General features: G+C 41.5%; 1 protein-coding gene across 1 annotated transcript; it reads right to left on the minus strand.

The window, feature by feature from the left end:
• Window positions 1–7,495: 7,495 nt before the first annotated feature.
• gpib (glucose-6-phosphate isomerase b) lies at window positions 7,496–16,893 on the minus strand. The gene is made up of 18 exons (XM_039794486.1): window positions 16,703–16,893; window positions 15,841–15,931; window positions 15,495–15,563; window positions 15,104–15,223; window positions 14,858–14,941; window positions 14,530–14,676; window positions 13,971–14,042; window positions 13,834–13,878; window positions 13,685–13,738; window positions 12,642–12,702; window positions 11,852–11,895; window positions 11,572–11,724; window positions 11,258–11,387; window positions 10,979–11,055; window positions 10,092–10,220; window positions 9,720–9,795; window positions 9,140–9,206; window positions 7,496–7,996 (listed from the first exon to the last, which is right to left on the minus strand). Exons 1-18 carry the CDS (start codon window positions 16,819–16,821, stop codon window positions 7,873–7,875), a joined length of 1,662 nt encoding a protein of 553 aa, XP_039650420.1. The 5' UTR covers window positions 16,822–16,893; the 3' UTR covers window positions 7,496–7,872.
• Window positions 16,894–17,038: the final 145 nt, after the last annotated feature.

Raw genomic sequence — 17,038 nt, forward strand, 5'->3', positions numbered from 1 at the left:
GTGACATCAAGGGTAAAAGTGATACAGGGGGGGAAGAGGCGAAGGGGCTCCTGAATGTCTACGGTGTCTTGATTGATTGTAAGAAATGCAGAGTCATGTTAAGCCAAGTGCGTGTGTGCTGTCACTCTGAAGATGTATATAAGCTCAGTGTTCCTATTCACTCGTTGAAGAAAGTTTTCCACACTGAGCTGTTGTGCTTTTTGTGAAATTGTAGTACTCCTATATTCTTGCAAGTTTATAATAAAATACAAAAATCTAACTTGGTTTAGTCTTCAACTGTCTTTATTTTGTTTCACTCTTTAACTTTCTAAATCCACCCCTGCTGCAGAAACTTCCACAACAGTCTCTTCCCACTAACTTGCGTACATATTTTTCCCAAAATGAGGTCCCATAGGGTCCACCGGAAAGGGAGGGACTATGCCTCTCTATACAGTTGCCATGGCTACCATGTTAGCTTGTGGCTAATTTACACATCCAGCAGATAAAAAGAGCACTATCATTCATTCGTGGGACGAGTTTCCATCCACCAGAGAAATGCAAGTCCAATATTTACTCTCTTATTAGCTCGGTTCTTAATCTCCACTAACTCCCACAAAGCATCATTAGCTGGATTCGATATGTGCTCGGGGCCGGTGGTGTCCACAGTCAGTAAAATGCTTCACTATATAGTTACATCCATGCAAGCAACCTCGCCAGTTATTAATGATGCCCCTGTGTGAGGTTGGTTGTAAAGATACAGGAACATGGCACAGGCAGTGCTGCTGTCATCTCTCTGGAGATCCTGCAGGTGAGTGGGTGGGTTTCAGCACAAGCCGAAGATATTTTTTTTTCTTTCTAAATTACTGCTGGCCGGCTCAATCCTCAACAGGGTATGGAATCAAGTCGTCCTCTCTTTTCAGTTTCAGGAAACGCAGGCTCACGGCTGAGAGACAGGCTCACGGATGACTGTATATCTTTCAAAAAGAAAGGAAAAGGGGAAATGAGGACTGGGGGAACTTCACAGTTCCTGCACCTGTACTGACTCAGGATGAAACTTGACAAAGAAAATTCAAAACACGCACACCCCCGCACACCCTTTGAGTCTCCCATTTCAATTTCAGTAGGCACAGCTGTATTTATAAGCCCTTGGTAGTTACACATAGACACATAGATAGTTGGAGATGTAGATTTTGTGTGGGTGAACATAAAAGCGGTCTGCCCTCTGACTGAGCTCTGCTGTTAGCTAAACAGTGGTGTTCAGTGTGAGGAGCTCTCTGGTGTTGGTTGTCAGCTCCATGAGTTGGGGCACAAAGCGCCCTTTATGTGTGTGAGGGTTCCACCCTGTGACTCAGGGAGCTGTGTGTGTGTGTGTGTGTGTGTGTGTGTGTGTGTGTGTGTGTGTGTGTGTGTGTGTGTGCGCGAGAGGTAGCGGAGCCCCAGGGGGATCCGCTGTGAGGTGAGCTCTGTTACAGCGCACAAAAGAACACCTTCCCTGTGGAGCACACAGGTCCCTCCACTGCCAGGAAATGAGTGAAAATATGCTCGCCACAGGATTACCTCATACACCCCGAATCTTTGGTTACTGACACTTTGTCCCCTTCCTGTGACAAAAATGTCAGCCTCCTGTTTGCTTCCCTTGTCTTGTCATTCGTTCACTATACACACAAAGTTTTTCCAGTGATCCTGCATGCCATTTTCAATTAAAAGTTTGCTCTTCACCACAGAAAGATACGCGATTCAGGGATTTAGTAGATGAAAGCTTTCACACTTGTTGCTCTAAACATGTTACCTGTCTCAAATCCTGAAATAAGGGGGATGTGTTTTATGTGCCAAGCTGCAGCAGCAGTAGAAAGAGTAAGAATATTTAGAGCTTCCACTTGCAGAGAATCAAACTTCATACACAGAAAATATTGTATCCCAGTCACTGTCACAAATCATTTATTAATAATAACATAATAAGATAATTGTGGTCTTATGTGCCAATGTGAAACTGTCATCTCAATACAATGGACATTTCTGCTGCTAAAAAAATGACATCTGAAAAAACTCAGCGGCAAATCGGTGCAGCAGAACCAAACGTATCATCTTTTTTTATTCCATGTATTTGCCTTTCTTGTCACAACCTGGTGCCTACATTACCCACAATGCAAGTTGACTTCAGACAGTTGTGGTTGGAGATTGACGTGTTAGGAGTGTTAGGCTTGTTGCGGCTAATGTAGCCTTGAGTCGCTGGCCTCAAGCATGAGGAGCGGGCTACAAATATCTGGTAAGCTCACTCCTTTCTAACTCCACACCCCCAGAAACTTCAGCCCCTAACTAACATCATTTAAGTGACATTGCTTAAGACAATTTGGTTACACTTTACTATCTACTAGAGATGGTCCGATACCGGCTCCGATACTGCCTAAAACGCTGGCATCGGTATCTGGAAGTACTGGAGTTTATGCACCGATCCGATACCACGTAATCAAGCCCTAAAGAAAATCTACGTTAAAGTAGTTTATTTATTACATTACATTACATTACATGTAATTTTGCTGACGCTTTTATCCAAAGCGACTTACAATTAAGTGCTTTCAACTGTGAAGGTTCAAACTCAAGACAACAAGTAGTAAGTGCAAGTACATTAGCTTTAAATAATATGAAAGTGCATTTATGTTCTTTTTACGTTATGACTGACTGTCAAACTGGAAAATAAAAGAACGTTCTGTGGCATTTGTGTTTGTTCATGTTTTACAAAGAGTTTAACCTGAGCCAGACAGACAACAAAAGATAGAAATCATATCACATCCATACAGGGATAGTAGTATACAGTTGTTAAAACATAATAAGATATATGACACACTGGTATCGGATCGGTACTCGGTATCGGCCGATACGCAAGTTCAGGTATCGGAATCGTTATCGGGAAGCAAAAAATGGTATCGGGCCATCTCTAGTATCTACATAAAAGTGACATGACACTGTCATGAACGTGTCAGTAACATTATAAACAAGTCATAAACGTTTATGACTTGTAACGCTTCTTTTAGTCAGTGTCATTCGGTTTTTGTCATGACAAGTCATGGTTAGGGTTAGGGTTCATGAGTCATAACTGTGTCATGACAGTGTCATGTCTTCATGACAGTGTCATGTCACTCTTGTGTAGATACCTATTGTTTTTTTGGGGGGGGGGTTCCCTTTATTTCAGAGTGGAGACAGTGGATAGACAGGAAAGGTGGGAGAGAGATGGGGGATAACACGCAGCAAAGGGCCGCAGGTCTCTTACTGGGTGAGCTAGAGGTCGCCCCTTCAAGTGAAGTGTTAGCGACAATTTATCCACCTGCAGCCAGAAAAGGCTTTTGCAACTTTTTTTTTTTTAAATATGCAGTGGTTCCTACAGTTCCTGATGTCATCAGCGTTATCTTGGCTTGGACTTGAGACTTACCATTTTTTATCAGAGTCTGCATTACAAACTGGAGGTGTGGATATTGAAAGATATTTAATAGCAATGGAGGGTCTAATGAATTATGATATTGAGTTGCATCACAGGAAATTTAGGATGCATCGTTTTTGGAACTTGACCCCATTACTGGGATCTAAAAGTCAGGATGTCTCCGCCTCTGCTGAATCAATTTGAACCGTTCTTGTTTTTGTTGTGCAAAAAGGTGCATTTTCCCTTCATGATTGAAGTGTAGCAGTGTGTGGTTCAGTTGCTACTGTAGGGTTGCTCAATCGAAACTTAGTCTTTCACCCATAACAAACCTTTCAGGTACACCAATTGTCCATTTTCTGTCAAAAAGAAACAATGCAGATGTGAGTGTGTTCTGAATAAGACTGAATAAACTCTTCGATTTCCCTTTTGTTAATGATGTGCTGAGTCACTTCCATGAAACAACCATAAACCACTGTGAAGGTTAAAAGAACTGATCCTACCCCCAGCCTACTGCTGGCAAAAAATGGCACCAAATGCGGGCATGGCACCAAATATGTCATTTCATCCACTAGCCTAAAAAATGTGAGATACCAACTGTGACTGTCACTGTGAACATTATGTTATACTGTATCACCAGCAGACCAACAGAGGCTGAAATCAGCGTGGGAGTATTTCTTTTTTTCAAATCTCTCACGTTGTGTTGCTGAATGAGAGCCAGATGCCGGTTAGTAGATCTGTATTTCTGTTCAGGAGAGGCAGTGAAGACAGAAATCTTACAATGGGTGCACGCCTGCACAGTCTTCAAAAGCCTACACAGATAACCAGATAACTGACCTAGAGGCATCCCAGGAGGACAAACTAGCCCACCTGTCTGTTAGTTTGGCAGAGACAGTACTGTGAGGTCAGAGACATCTCAAAGAAATGATTTAGATATGGAGGATGCAAATCTTTTCATGTGATATTTTATACCAAAACTTTACAATATTGTGTTTTTCTCACTTCGGAATATTTTGAAAGTTGTTTCTCAGGAAGGTGGGAGCTGCACTTCCCTTCACCAGCTGGTCACATAGATGTGCAATAACATGGAACTGTGAGCTTAGATGATATTGTTCTTGTATTCGTAGGGGCAAGGGGGGGTTCAGTGTGTTGTGTTTTCCATGTGGACCCCAACAGCAACACATTTTAAGATGGATAAAGCTAATGGAGATCTAAAGAATTATTATATTATTATTCAGGGTGGGACATGGAGCCTGAGCAACAAGGGGGTCAGCTGGAGCCCCCTGCAGCCTCGTGGGACTGCTGCTGGCTTCCTATGCTGCAGCATGACGAGCTCTGCCCACGTACTTAAGTTAATCTTTATATAACTCAGTAGTCGTGGGAAAAATGAAGCTGGGCTTGACTCAATGGCTATTTCTTTTTACGGCCTGCAGGGTTACAATGGTAGCCTCAGACTACAGACTGAGAAGTAAAGAGGGACCTTCCACTGGGTTTGATATTATGAAATGTGGTGTGAGTGTGTTCTGTGTTGGGTGGGGTGGGGGTTGGGGGGTGTCATGTGTTTGCAGGGATAATTTTTAGCCCAAGAGAATATGTTCCCTGAAGGTTCCTGGGAGGGGAGGATGGCCACGCACATTAAAAGCATTCCAGTGAAGTTCAAACGAGAATTAAAACTGGGGAGAATTGAAACTGGCAGCGGACCTGCAGGCTGCTTTTCTCCTCTGAGGCCAAGTTTACGAGCTTGTTTACATGCAAGGATGCTGACCCTCAAACTGCTTCCAGCACTGTGGCACGATGAATACAAATGATACAAATGTGTGGAGAACATGCCTCTCGGAAGATGTGTCAACGAGCTGTAACATGAACGCTTGGCGGTATGCTAGTCCAGTCAGTTCAGAAGAATCCCAAACTTTGCTCCAACCGTCTGACACCACCATGAACTTGGGACTGCACATTTGAAAGTGGCAGGAGGGTTGCATCGCCATGGCAACCACCGCACTGGGGCAGGTTGGGACCCTGATCGAGCCAAGGGGAGGGGGGGGGGGGGGCGCAGCTCTTTAACAGGCCAGAGAGAGAAAAAAAAAATGACTGACAGGGTCAACCAATAAAGCATGAAGTGGAATGTGAGGGTATGCACTGCCATTGTTCAACAAACATCTCAGGAACGCACACAGAACCTTTTTCATGCTTCCGTGCTGCTATTTGATTCTGCTCTCCTATGAACTAAGCCTGGGCCTAATCACTTATTTCCTCATGTTGACTTGCTGCTTGTTTATTTCAACCTATCGAACAGATGGGAAGAGAGTCATAACACAGCAATGGGTTGCAGACAGTGGTGTACTCTAATGCAGGGGTCTTTAATGTTTTTTTAAGCCAAGGACCCCTTAACTGAAAGTGAGATGTAGCAGGGACCCCCTACTATATATTGTATCAAATTAAGTTGCATATTAAACTGGGCCTATGATAACTGTTAGGGCAACCTAAAGCCTTCTTACATACCCTTTTTGCATAAACCATTGAAATATGAATTGTTGGCATGATTTTATAAATCATATTTTAATGTTACACATGTGGCACAGTGAATCTAGGATTAACTGTATCTGTGGGCTGATATCTTAGTGACTACCTTACCTATAGGCCAGTAAGCCTATCATCAGTGGGAATTTATATTTGCTAATAATATGTTGGAGTTATGTTAAGGCATTTAAACATTTTTTAAAAGTCTCAAAAATTGACAATAATTTGGAGGCCCCCCCTGCAATGACTCTGAGGACCCCCTAAGGGTCCCGGACCCCCTGTTGAAGATCTCTGCTCTAATGTATTGTAGTGGGTATGCTGTACCGTATATATATATATATATATATATATATATATATATATATATATATATATATATATATATATATATATATATATATTGGCCAGAATCTGCCTTTTCGTCCCCCAGGGAAGTTTTGAGCATCAACGACTTAATTTCCTGTATTCTGACACACTTTTATGCACCAATTTACGGTGGGAATACCTTTATATAGCCTATGTGAAGAAGAAAAACACAGTTGACAATTCAGAATATGTCAAAAATATAATGGAAAGTATGTCGTTGCGTGTCATCGGGCATTTTTAAGAGGGTATATGGAAATCCTGGAGCTTTCTTAGTGGGTATACCTGCGTATCACGTAGACTACACCACTGGTTGCAGATAATATCAATAGTTGTAAGTGTGGATCCATGGCTCGACTGACAGTCCTCTACAGATGAGTTTGATTCAGAAATTTGACACCATTTGCAAAAATGTGACAAGCTCTCTAAAGTAATAAAAGGCTAAAGAGAATTCTGCTAATAATTTGCCACATCCTAAAAATGAAAATGAGGAGGGTTTTTCTATCCTCAGTCAAACTCACTTTCTTCTGTATCCTGTTTCATAGCCAGAGATACAAAAAAAAAAGAAAGAAAAGGAAAAGTTGTATTTGAAGTAAAGTATTGTTGCCTGGCAACAGCATTGAAAACCCAGCAGTGTCTGGGGTCTTGGTTTTTATTTTTTTTAACTTTCTGTTTGTCCTCATACACACTCTGTCATTGTACCCAGCAGTATGTATGAGAACGAAACATAGTGAAATATACTTTATCTTGAAGGGTTAGGGTTTGGGTTAGGGTTAGCATCATTAATAGCATCACATGATGTATTGTTGGCGATGTTGTCGCTCATAAATTAATTATATGTGATTTGATGTTTATAGGATAAAATCACCAGGCAAATGTTGTGTAGGCTTTTGACTGAAACAAATTAAGTTTAATGATGTTTAAATGTAGTGTCAGTGGGGACTGGCTTTTAGTCCAGATGCTGTTTAGTCCAGCTGTTTGTTTGTTTTTCTCTCTAAATGGATGCTGTGGCGTCTGGGGATTTGTGGGGAGGAACAGTGCAGATGGACTGACCTATGACCCTTTGTTCTACTGAATAAATGGTAAATCACTGGGTGGCTGATTTGCTCCCAGTAATATAATCTGGCACTCTGATGCCATCTAGTGATGTGTTGCTTACACAAGCTCATGATTTGTTTTAGCAGTACTTTCACACACTTTATTACAGTAATTTGTACACAGGAGCACGATGAACGGCTGTTTATTTTATTTTTTTTACTATTATGACTGACACTAAAACTGGTATTGTGTAAAGATATTTATTCCAGAAACTACTATCTGACAGTGGAGAGACAGCGAGAGCACATTTCACTCTGCCTTCCACAACTCTAATACAAAAAGCTTTTTCTCCTCACAGTGGTGGACGAACAAACATAGAAAAGATAGCACTGGAGACAGTCACATTTTTCATAATGAAAGTAAAAACATAGAGTGCTTCAGCTCAACTGCGTGGGAGTGACCAGCTGCCTCTACGAGCCTCCTGTCCTTGCAGCTCATGAGCTGATTAGATGGATAATGATGTGGAATAAAGTGTGGGGCGTGGGGGTAGGGGGGTGCTCGACTTAGGCAAAGTTAGTCTTGAGGAAGTTGATGAGTCCGTTGGTGGAGGAGTCGTGGGAGTGGACCTCTGCGCTGTCCTTGAGATCTGCCTCGATCTTCTTGGCGAGCTGTTTGCCCAGTTCGACTCTGATAATGCACAGAGACACAAACGCAAGAGAGACGACGAAAGAAAACAGAACATGTGGTCACTGTTCGACAGGTGAGGTTGAGACAGAGCTGCACTTTCCCCTACAATGTAGAGCATTCAATGACACAAGACACCTTTATTTTAACAAGTTCAACTCTATAATCCCAGATTTCAAAGACCTGAATGACATTACAAAATGTGCTGTGTATATAATGAATATAAATCAATCCTAATATTGTGTTAATGTTAATGTTAAGTACTTGTTATCGTGTTCTCTCCGAATATTTGGACACATTTGTATTTTAATGCTTTGGCAACATTACTATTGAAACTTTGATGACAATACAGCTCCTATGTATTGAATTGAAATTGAATTGACGACGGGTTTGGTGTTATGAAGAAGGACAGGTCAGAGAAATCTCAAAGAAATGATTTGGATATGGAGCATGCAAATATTTTCATGTGATATTTCATAAGAAAAACTTTACAATATTGTGTTTTTCTCACTTAAAGGTCCCATGGCATGACAAAATTCACTTTATGAGGTTTTTTAACATTAATAGGAGTTCCCCCAGCCTGCCTATGGTCCCCCAGTGGCTAGAAATGGTGATAGGTGTAAACCGAGGCCTGGGTATCCTGCTCTGCCTTTGAGAAAATGAAAGCTCAGATGGGCCGATCTGGAATCTCCTTATGAGGTCATAAGGAGCAAGGTTACCTCCCCTTTCTCTGCTTTGCCTGCCCATGAGGTAGAGAGAGAACTCATGGCTTGCAAACAAGAACAGACACAGAAATTGCACATCCTAAGGAAAGCTCATTGGCTCTAGTGGCTGTAATTCTGCACCAAGGCTGAATTTCGGGAAATACACTTCAGATACAGTATTAGGGGACCACTAAGGCCTATATAAAAGCATCCAAAAAGCAGCATGTCATGGGACCTTTAAGAATATTTTGAAAGTTGTTTCTCAGGAAGGTGGGAGCTGCACTTCTTGGAAGGGTTTAATATATACAATGATGATGTTTACGCTGACTGAAATATTCAAACCCAAGACTCCATGTTTTTATGACTGGGGTTAAACAATTAGTGCTGCTCAAGTAGTTTATGTGAATAATGTATAGTATGGGTATAGTAAAGGCTGTCTCACCCCCACTGGTCAAAACTGTTGATCTCCCACATGACACCCTGGATGAAGATCTTGTGCTCATACATCGCTGTAAAATAAGATGGAACAATCATTATCACAACAGCAAAATATGACTACGAGGGGGACAACAAGTGGTTGTTTGTTTTACATTCAATGGGATTTCAGCGGTAACACAAAGGAGCTGAACATATTATAATATTATAAACTGTAATGAAATAAATAGTACCACTTTTCTGACTGTGAACAGACATTGTATTATTGCACACTGTCATAGACACAATGAAATGTTTATGAGTTATTACGCAAACTGAGTTTGTATCAACATAAGTATCAATAATCGTGTGTATATATAATGTGTAGGCATGTGCAATATAGTATTTCTGAAAATGTTTTTTATTGTGACTTTAATTTGGACTCTTGGGAGACTAGCCATGAGCTAAAATAGATCCAAATAAAGGGTTGGGGTTACAAAACTACCTGTACAACCACCAACAATAACAGTACTGCACCATTTTATTCAACAGCTTCATTTTGGTGTCATCAGTGGCTGTAAGTCACCAGAAACATTGTTTGCTCTCACCTATAAGTGCTCCAAGTGTGTATGGGCTAAGTTTCTTGAAGATGATTGAGTTGGTTGGCCTGTTTCCTTGGAATACCTGTGTTAAACAAATAGAAATATTTCATAATACATCACTTTGTGCATGCCATTATCACAAATGTCCTTTATAGGGTTTTTGATAGCTATGGTTAGTCATGGTCACTGGGGGGCACTACCTCCTATGCTTTCTTACTCTAGTCCTAATCTGTGGTTAGCGCTTCCTAATGTCAAACGTGATTCATTTTGTACAGGATATGATCCCCTCCACTCAAATTCAGGTTTAAATGTGTTGTCGTTTTTATGAGTGCTCACGATCTCTCTATAGTCAGTCAGTTTCTTCTTGATTTGACTTACTTTGTGTGGCAGGATTTTCTCCAGAGCTTCTCCGCTCAGGCCGCTGGCCTCCAGCTCCTTCTTGGCCTCCTCTGTGGTCTTACCCTTCATCAGAGCTTCTGTCTGGGCCAGGAAGTTAGCCAGCAGGATCTACAGCCACATCAAACACACACCTTCAGCTACAGTGTATGTTTTACAGTGAGTATAGAAGTCAGTCTTGCAACCCAGTAGTCTCTGTGTTGTACACTAATATGTTGACACATTGTCTTTCAGATCTGTAGCTGATTGGCTGCTATTATATGTAGTTTTGGTTAAAAAAACATATATATATATTTTTTTACAGTGTTCTTCATGCATCTTTCCAATAATACACATTCAATTACACCTGTCAGCCAAGTGGTTAGAGTCCAAACAACCCTATTGGGGCACACAGAAGTTATGTCACTTCAAATGGCTTGTGGTGGTAGATTCTGTGACCTTTCAGGATGATCTCTCCAAAATATGTATTCCTAAGGTTCTCCAGGTAATTAATACACACACTAACTTCACACCACTGCAGCGGTAGCTCAGATCACTATTTCACAATTTGGGGATCAAAATTATTTAGAGGTCACAAGATGATCTTTTGCAGTCTGTGACACAGTTTAGGAAATGTGAAAAACTATATCTTGACTTCATACTGTGAATAAATACACTGGCATAAAACTCTTAAATAAATCGTTTACAGCATCTAGGGTTCAACCAATACTTGGTTACACAAACTTCCCAACAAAAAGAAAACAGAAATCATCATTTATAGAGGTATGCTAAATTAAAGAAGGTGAGGAACTTTAGCAAGACCACACTACTGGTCTGTACCCATTCAACACACTGCTTGAGACAAACAAATCCTCTCACACAAGTGGTACCTTGTGGTGCAGGTTGTTCCTGATGGGATGCTGTGACTGAGCTGGGATCAGGAAGTCAGAAGGAACCATGCGTGTTCCTGAATTGGACACAGTTGGACTGCATTAGTGGCATTTTTTTTTTGACCTACAGACTCATGGCGTGGGGCTAACCAGCCAGCAATGCTACCAGTAAAGATAGCACAAAGATGACAGAATACTTGTTGGTAAAATCTAGATACTCTGACTGACTGAAACACCTACATGTTGCTGTAATTGAATGATGATCTTTGGTGATTTTACCTTGATGGATGAGCTGGTAGAAGGCATGCTGTCCATTGGTTCCTGGCTCTCCCCACACTATTGGCCCAGTGTGGTAGTTTACACGTGCTCCATGGTTAGTGATGTACTTTCCATTTGACTCCATGTCACCCTAGATAACAAATCCTTATCAAACCTGTTCTCCCTGATCGGTGTGGACTATTAACACAGCCATAGTGTTGCTCTCTCAGTCTGCATACCATGATCATACTTATCTTTTGAATAACTTATTAAACAATATCAAATACTACTTGTAATCTTCTCTTGGATGATATTGCAGCACTGTGGGGGCAGACCTGTTGGAAGTAGGCAGTGAAGCGGTGCATGTACTGGTCGTAGGGCAGCATTGCGTGGGTCTCAGCGTGGAAGAAGTTGATGTACCAGATGCCCAGCAGAGCCAGCAGGACGGGAGCGTTCTTGTCCAGAGGAGCGGTGCGGAAGTGGTTGTCCTGCAGAAGAGGGAGGGAGGCTAATTTACATCCATGTGATCTGTAACTTTTCTCCAGGGAAAACTCATATGAATAGTTCTTTTACACTAGAGAGGTGGAGGACCGAAGGTGTTGAAGAAGTACCTACCATCCAGTGAGCTCCTGAAAGAAGCTTTTCATAGTTGTCATAGCCTGAAGAGGAGAGGAGATGTGACAGAAAGGTTTACTGATTGAATAAACTATTGATTAAACAGTTGAACTGATTGTTTAGAATGATGCTTCTATTTTCAGTGCGTCTCTCCACCAATATCAGCAAGAACAGTTCCTATAAATTTACTAAAGCCACCGTGTGGAGACTTTTTAGCCATGCTAGCAAAGGTTGGTTGTAAGTTTATTTGATTAGGACAATGCACATTAATCAACATTTCTGGAAATGGGCCAGTTTTAGCCAGTCGGCTAATTTTCAGCTGTAGTCCTAGTATGCATGTCTTTATGGTGGGAAGAAACCAGAGCAAACCCACGCAAACACGGGGAGAACATGCAAACAAAACTAATGACATTCCCATTAGGCTGTACTTTGTGTTTAGTGGTAATTAGCAATTTAGCAGGTTAACACAATGTTAACATGGCAGATATTATACCTGCTAAACATCAGCATTTTAGAATTAGTTAGAATTCAGACGTTAGCATGTTAGCATATTCTCAAAGTACGGGTGTGCATAAGTACAACACCACAGAGCCACTAACACGAATATAGACTTGTTACATCATTATAGGCTTTGAAATAAGAGGGAAGCTGTTTGCATTGCTGTCTGCCACAGAATCGTTTTTGATAATACAACTGGGATGCGCCAAAGTCAGATAAATAAAGTGGCGATAAATAATTTTATTTGATGTTGCTGTAAAAAAATACAAATATGTGTTTTCACTGTACATACCAATGTGCAGGGCAATGGCCATTCCAATTGCAGACCACAAGGAGAAACGACCGCCAACCCACTAAAAGAAAAAATGAAATACTAAAAATGATATCCATCTACGCCTTATACAAAACTTTTTTTTTTATTTTTGTTTTTAATTAAAGATAAACGATCTTTGCACACAACAGAAGGTGCTGGTAACCGTCCACAGGAACATTCATGCAGCAATTAACCATAAGCCATACATTTGTGTGTTATAGGCCTACTACCTGTACGATCAGGACAAAAATGCCTTTGATCTTTTGCACAAGTCCTGTCCTGTTGGTCCAGATTTCTTTTCTCTCGGGACAGAAAAATACTGTATACTTTCTACATGTAATGAGTGTAAAACACTGGCAGTCATTAGTTCTATGATATAATGGGCATATTATAGCTGTAACTAAATGCAGCTTGCTGACCTTTGATGCAACCCAGCCTTTACAGTAACCTCTGCAAGAGAGAAGGTCGCTACCAATAATAACTGAGCCTGATGAGAGAAGCTTCTGATTACCCAGCAGCTGCGGGCCAGAGCATCCGTCCCACCTACTTCACAGGTCAAAAGCCTAGCCTATTTATAGCCGCTGCCTACGGCCCCCATCAAAGTCTGTGGATGAAGAAAGGACCTGCTGTACACAGGCTGATTTAAAGGTGCAGTAGGTAAAACTAACTTTCTGTCATATTTGCTGAAACTTACTCTATGTCCGAGTAGAACTACATGAAGCAGGTAATTTAAAAAGAAATTTGGCTCCTCTGGCACCACCTGTAGTGCGATTTGCAAAAATCCACAGTTCCCTGTTCAGATGCACCAATCAGGGCCAGGGGGGGTGTCTAACTGCGTGTCAATCACTGCTCATGCACACGCATTCATTCTCCCTTGTGGGGGGAGGTGCTTAGGAGACCGTTTTGGGCTTTAGCAGAAAGCGGGGAGGGACTGAGAAGTTGTCCATGTTCAAATTTTTTGGCTAAGTCCTGGATCTTCGCAATCCTACCTACAGGACCTTTAAGGCTAAAAGAGCACTCACATCCCAGAACTCAAACATGTTCTCTGTGTCGATGCCAAAGTCCTTCACTTTGGGCTAAAGGGAGAGACAGAGAAAAGCAGGACAGTTAGGATCAGACGCATGGACAGAGAGAGAAGGTTTAACCTGTGAAAGTGTGTTTTGTGACTTACTCCATTTGTGGAAAGGGCCACAAAGTGCTTAGCAACAGCAGCTTTCTGTTGAAACGTAGAGAGGATACAATTGAAGGTTATCAATCGGCCAGCTAACATAATGCTGCTGCTGCTATCTGAGGCGGCCGCATACTCACATCTTTGGCATGCTCAAGGAACCATTCTTTGGCCGACTCAGCATTGGTTATGGTCTCTTGGGTGGTGAACGTCTACAAATGGAGAATTAGATAGACAAAATACATAGACAATCAAGTATTAAAATACATACAGTATAATGCAACTAAACATATGGTATAGATCTACCTGCAAAAGAGAAACTAGAGAATTTCTGTATAAAATGACACAGCAACAGACACCAGAAAAATAAAGAATCTCATTGTCTATGCTTGGCCATGCTTTAGGCTATTTAATTATGACTAAATGTGAATTAAAAGCAATTTCCCTGAATGGATTATGGATGGAGTTGTTTAATCTTTTAGCTGTTGCTGTTCCTGGAGAGAGCACCTCTTGGCGTGCAGCACAACCAGATTCATCTGCCTGAGTGGAAGCTTGATTCACAACTGGTCCGTCCATGAAAGATTTAGTAGAAACTAATCATGCAAACATGAATATAAATTCAAAGGCATTTATTTCTTCAGATGTGAGATGTTAATCTGGTGCATTTAAAAAAAGATCCGCTCTGTGTAAACCAGCTACCTTGGATGCGATGATGAAGAGAGTCGTCTCAGCATTCAGCTGTGCCAGGGTTTTGGCGATGTGCGTTCCATCAATATTTGACACAAACCACACACGCGGTCCACCCTTTGAGTAAGGTTTCAGGGCCTCAGTCACCATCAGGGGGCCCTGCCAGTCAAATCAATTGAATTTCAAAGTTAAGACTAGATAAGATAAGACTGTGGCTGTACTGGGCACCTCACAGGAGGGAATGTGTGTGGCTGTAAAAGGACGGAGCGGTAAAAGCTGTGATGGCTCATTGAAATTTTGCAATGAAATGCATTGAACTCTTTCCAGAAATTACACTCACAAGGTCAGATCCTCCGATGCCGACATTGACAACATCTGTGATGGCCTTTCCTGTGAAACCCTTCCACTCACCGCTGCGAACTTTCTACAACAGACAAACGCAATTGTCTTTAACATTATGATAGCTGCATTAAATCTTCATGAGCCGGATTGCTAAACATATACTGTGAAATGTGTAAACTCCAGTGCACTAAAGGTTTGTGATTTTTGCATCTTTCTGTTTATTTTATTCAATTTTTTGACTCACATGACAGAAACCCTTCATCTTCTCAAGAACTTTGTTGACTTCTGGCATCACATCCTTGCCACCAACCATGATAGGAGTGTTGGAGCGGTTCCTCAGAGCCACATGGAGCACAGCGCGACCCTTCATATCCACAGCACCAGGAAAGAAAACACACACAGACACACAGTACTCTTGGCTGCTTACATTGTTGGTGATCAAGGAGTAAAAAATGTTTCCGCTGTTGCATTCACTGTATTCAATGTTCATTTTTAAACAAGCCAAAACGCATGTGCAAGAGTCTCATGATGTACATTCTGTGTCAGTGGCTGTTTCTCCCCACCAGGATAAATGTCAAGAGGTAAACCCTGCCTTAAGTTAAGGTTAGAACTGACATGTGGTAAACAATGAGCACCTCAGTGAAGTTGATCTTCTCTCCAGCGAACATCTTCTCTCTGGCAGCTTCAATGCCTCTCGACTTGGCCTGAAAAAGACAATACATGTTGGATGGTATATTGGGGCTATGATTCAAATTAATGATCAATCCCTCCAATCAATACATTCAACATGTGTACATAAAAAGATAGATATTTTGTCTGATATATCTAGATGAAGCCTATATAAGATAAATGGAGCCCCACTTGCAGCTTGCTGCAAGGACTGATGGGATTTCCCCCTTACAGCTGCCCATATCAGCTCATGATCCAATTGTATTATTAGGAAACAATAAGATAATCGTATTAGGATGGACATTAATTTACCAGATCAACCAACATCTTCATGACTTCATCAGTGATAAGATTCTTGGAGTAATCCAGAAGAATGTCGCCATCCTCAGTTTTCATTCTTAGGCTGTCCAAACCGAGAAAGACATCAGCAACCAGAACAAGAAATATGGTGACATTTTGATTCAGAATTCAGATTAATGCTCAAGGCTTATGCTTTAACATCCTTATTCAGGGAAGATAAGCATATACATATCGCATGATCATAACAGGTATACATGGGGTCATTGTTTAGTCTTCTTGCTTAAACTGTAAAATGAATAGTAAAAATGCCAGTGTAGAATAAAACAAAACCTGCATATTTAGACAATAATGAATGTATGAATGTACAGAAAATCACAACGACTGTCACATTTTGACCGAAAACAAACAATATGCAAACAAACAAAGTATGATTGTGTGGTCAAGTGGTGGTTTGACTTTTTTGGCATCTTGTTTTCAGTATTATGTAATGATGCTGCACAGTTGCATAGTAGGAATGCATCAGAGCATTATCAAAATGAACTTGACTGCCAACAGATGATAGACCTAGCGTGGCTGGTTTAGCTCAGTTGCTCAGAGCAGGCGCGCATGTATAGAGGTTTACTTCTCAACGCAGGGGCTGTGGGTTTGACTCTGCCCTTCAGCCCTTTGCTGCATGTCGTTCCCCCTCTCTCTCCCCTTTCATGTCTTTATCTGTCCTGTGGAAATAAAGGCCTAAAAATGCCCCAGAAATAGACCTAGCATAGTCACACTAATAATACAGCTAATTTATGTACAAACAAAATATCTACTGTTCAGTGATGCTGTGCAAACTGCTTTTTAACAACAACAACAAAAGTTTTAATAGGATGCATACCTGAGCTTGTTGAATCTCTCCTTGTCAGCCTCAAACATATGCCTCATGTTGAGGTTCAGGGCGTGGGCTGTGTACCAGTCCTGCAGCTTTTGGAAGTTGGGGTCCTGTGTGAGTCCCATGGTGTTCAGAAGGGCTTCCTGTGCTCTGCTATGCTCAACTAGCCTGGCTGAGTGGGACCGAGCAGGTCAGGGGGAAAGCTTTTTGAAGGGCATTCAGACCAGAACCACACTTGCCCCTCCTACAAGAGACACACTATATTCAGGACCCGTGCATGTCACACCTCCACACTGTCCTGCAGGGTTACAGTGCATGCTGATAGGGAAGCGTCATCAGTAC

Source organism: Perca fluviatilis, chromosome 3, assembly GCF_010015445.1.
Source record: "Perca fluviatilis chromosome 3, GENO_Pfluv_1.0, whole genome shotgun sequence".
Taxonomy (NCBI): Eukaryota; Metazoa; Chordata; class Actinopteri; order Perciformes; family Percidae; genus Perca; species Perca fluviatilis.

Excerpts from the sequence above, each read along its gene's own strand:
- gpib (XM_039794486.1), bottom strand. The coding sequence starts at position 16,821 with ATGGGACTCACACAGGACCCCAACTTCCAAAAGCTGCAGGACTGGTAC. Across the intron at positions 14,942-15,103 it reads AGATGAAGGGTTTCTGTCAT|AAAGTTCGCAGCGGTGAGTG; the intron begins GTGAGTCAAAAA and ends TGTCTGTTGTAG. Across the intron at positions 13,739-13,833 it reads TGGCCCTTTCCACAAATGGA|CCCAAAGTGAAGGACTTTGG; the intron begins GTAAGTCACAAA and ends CTCTCCCTTTAG.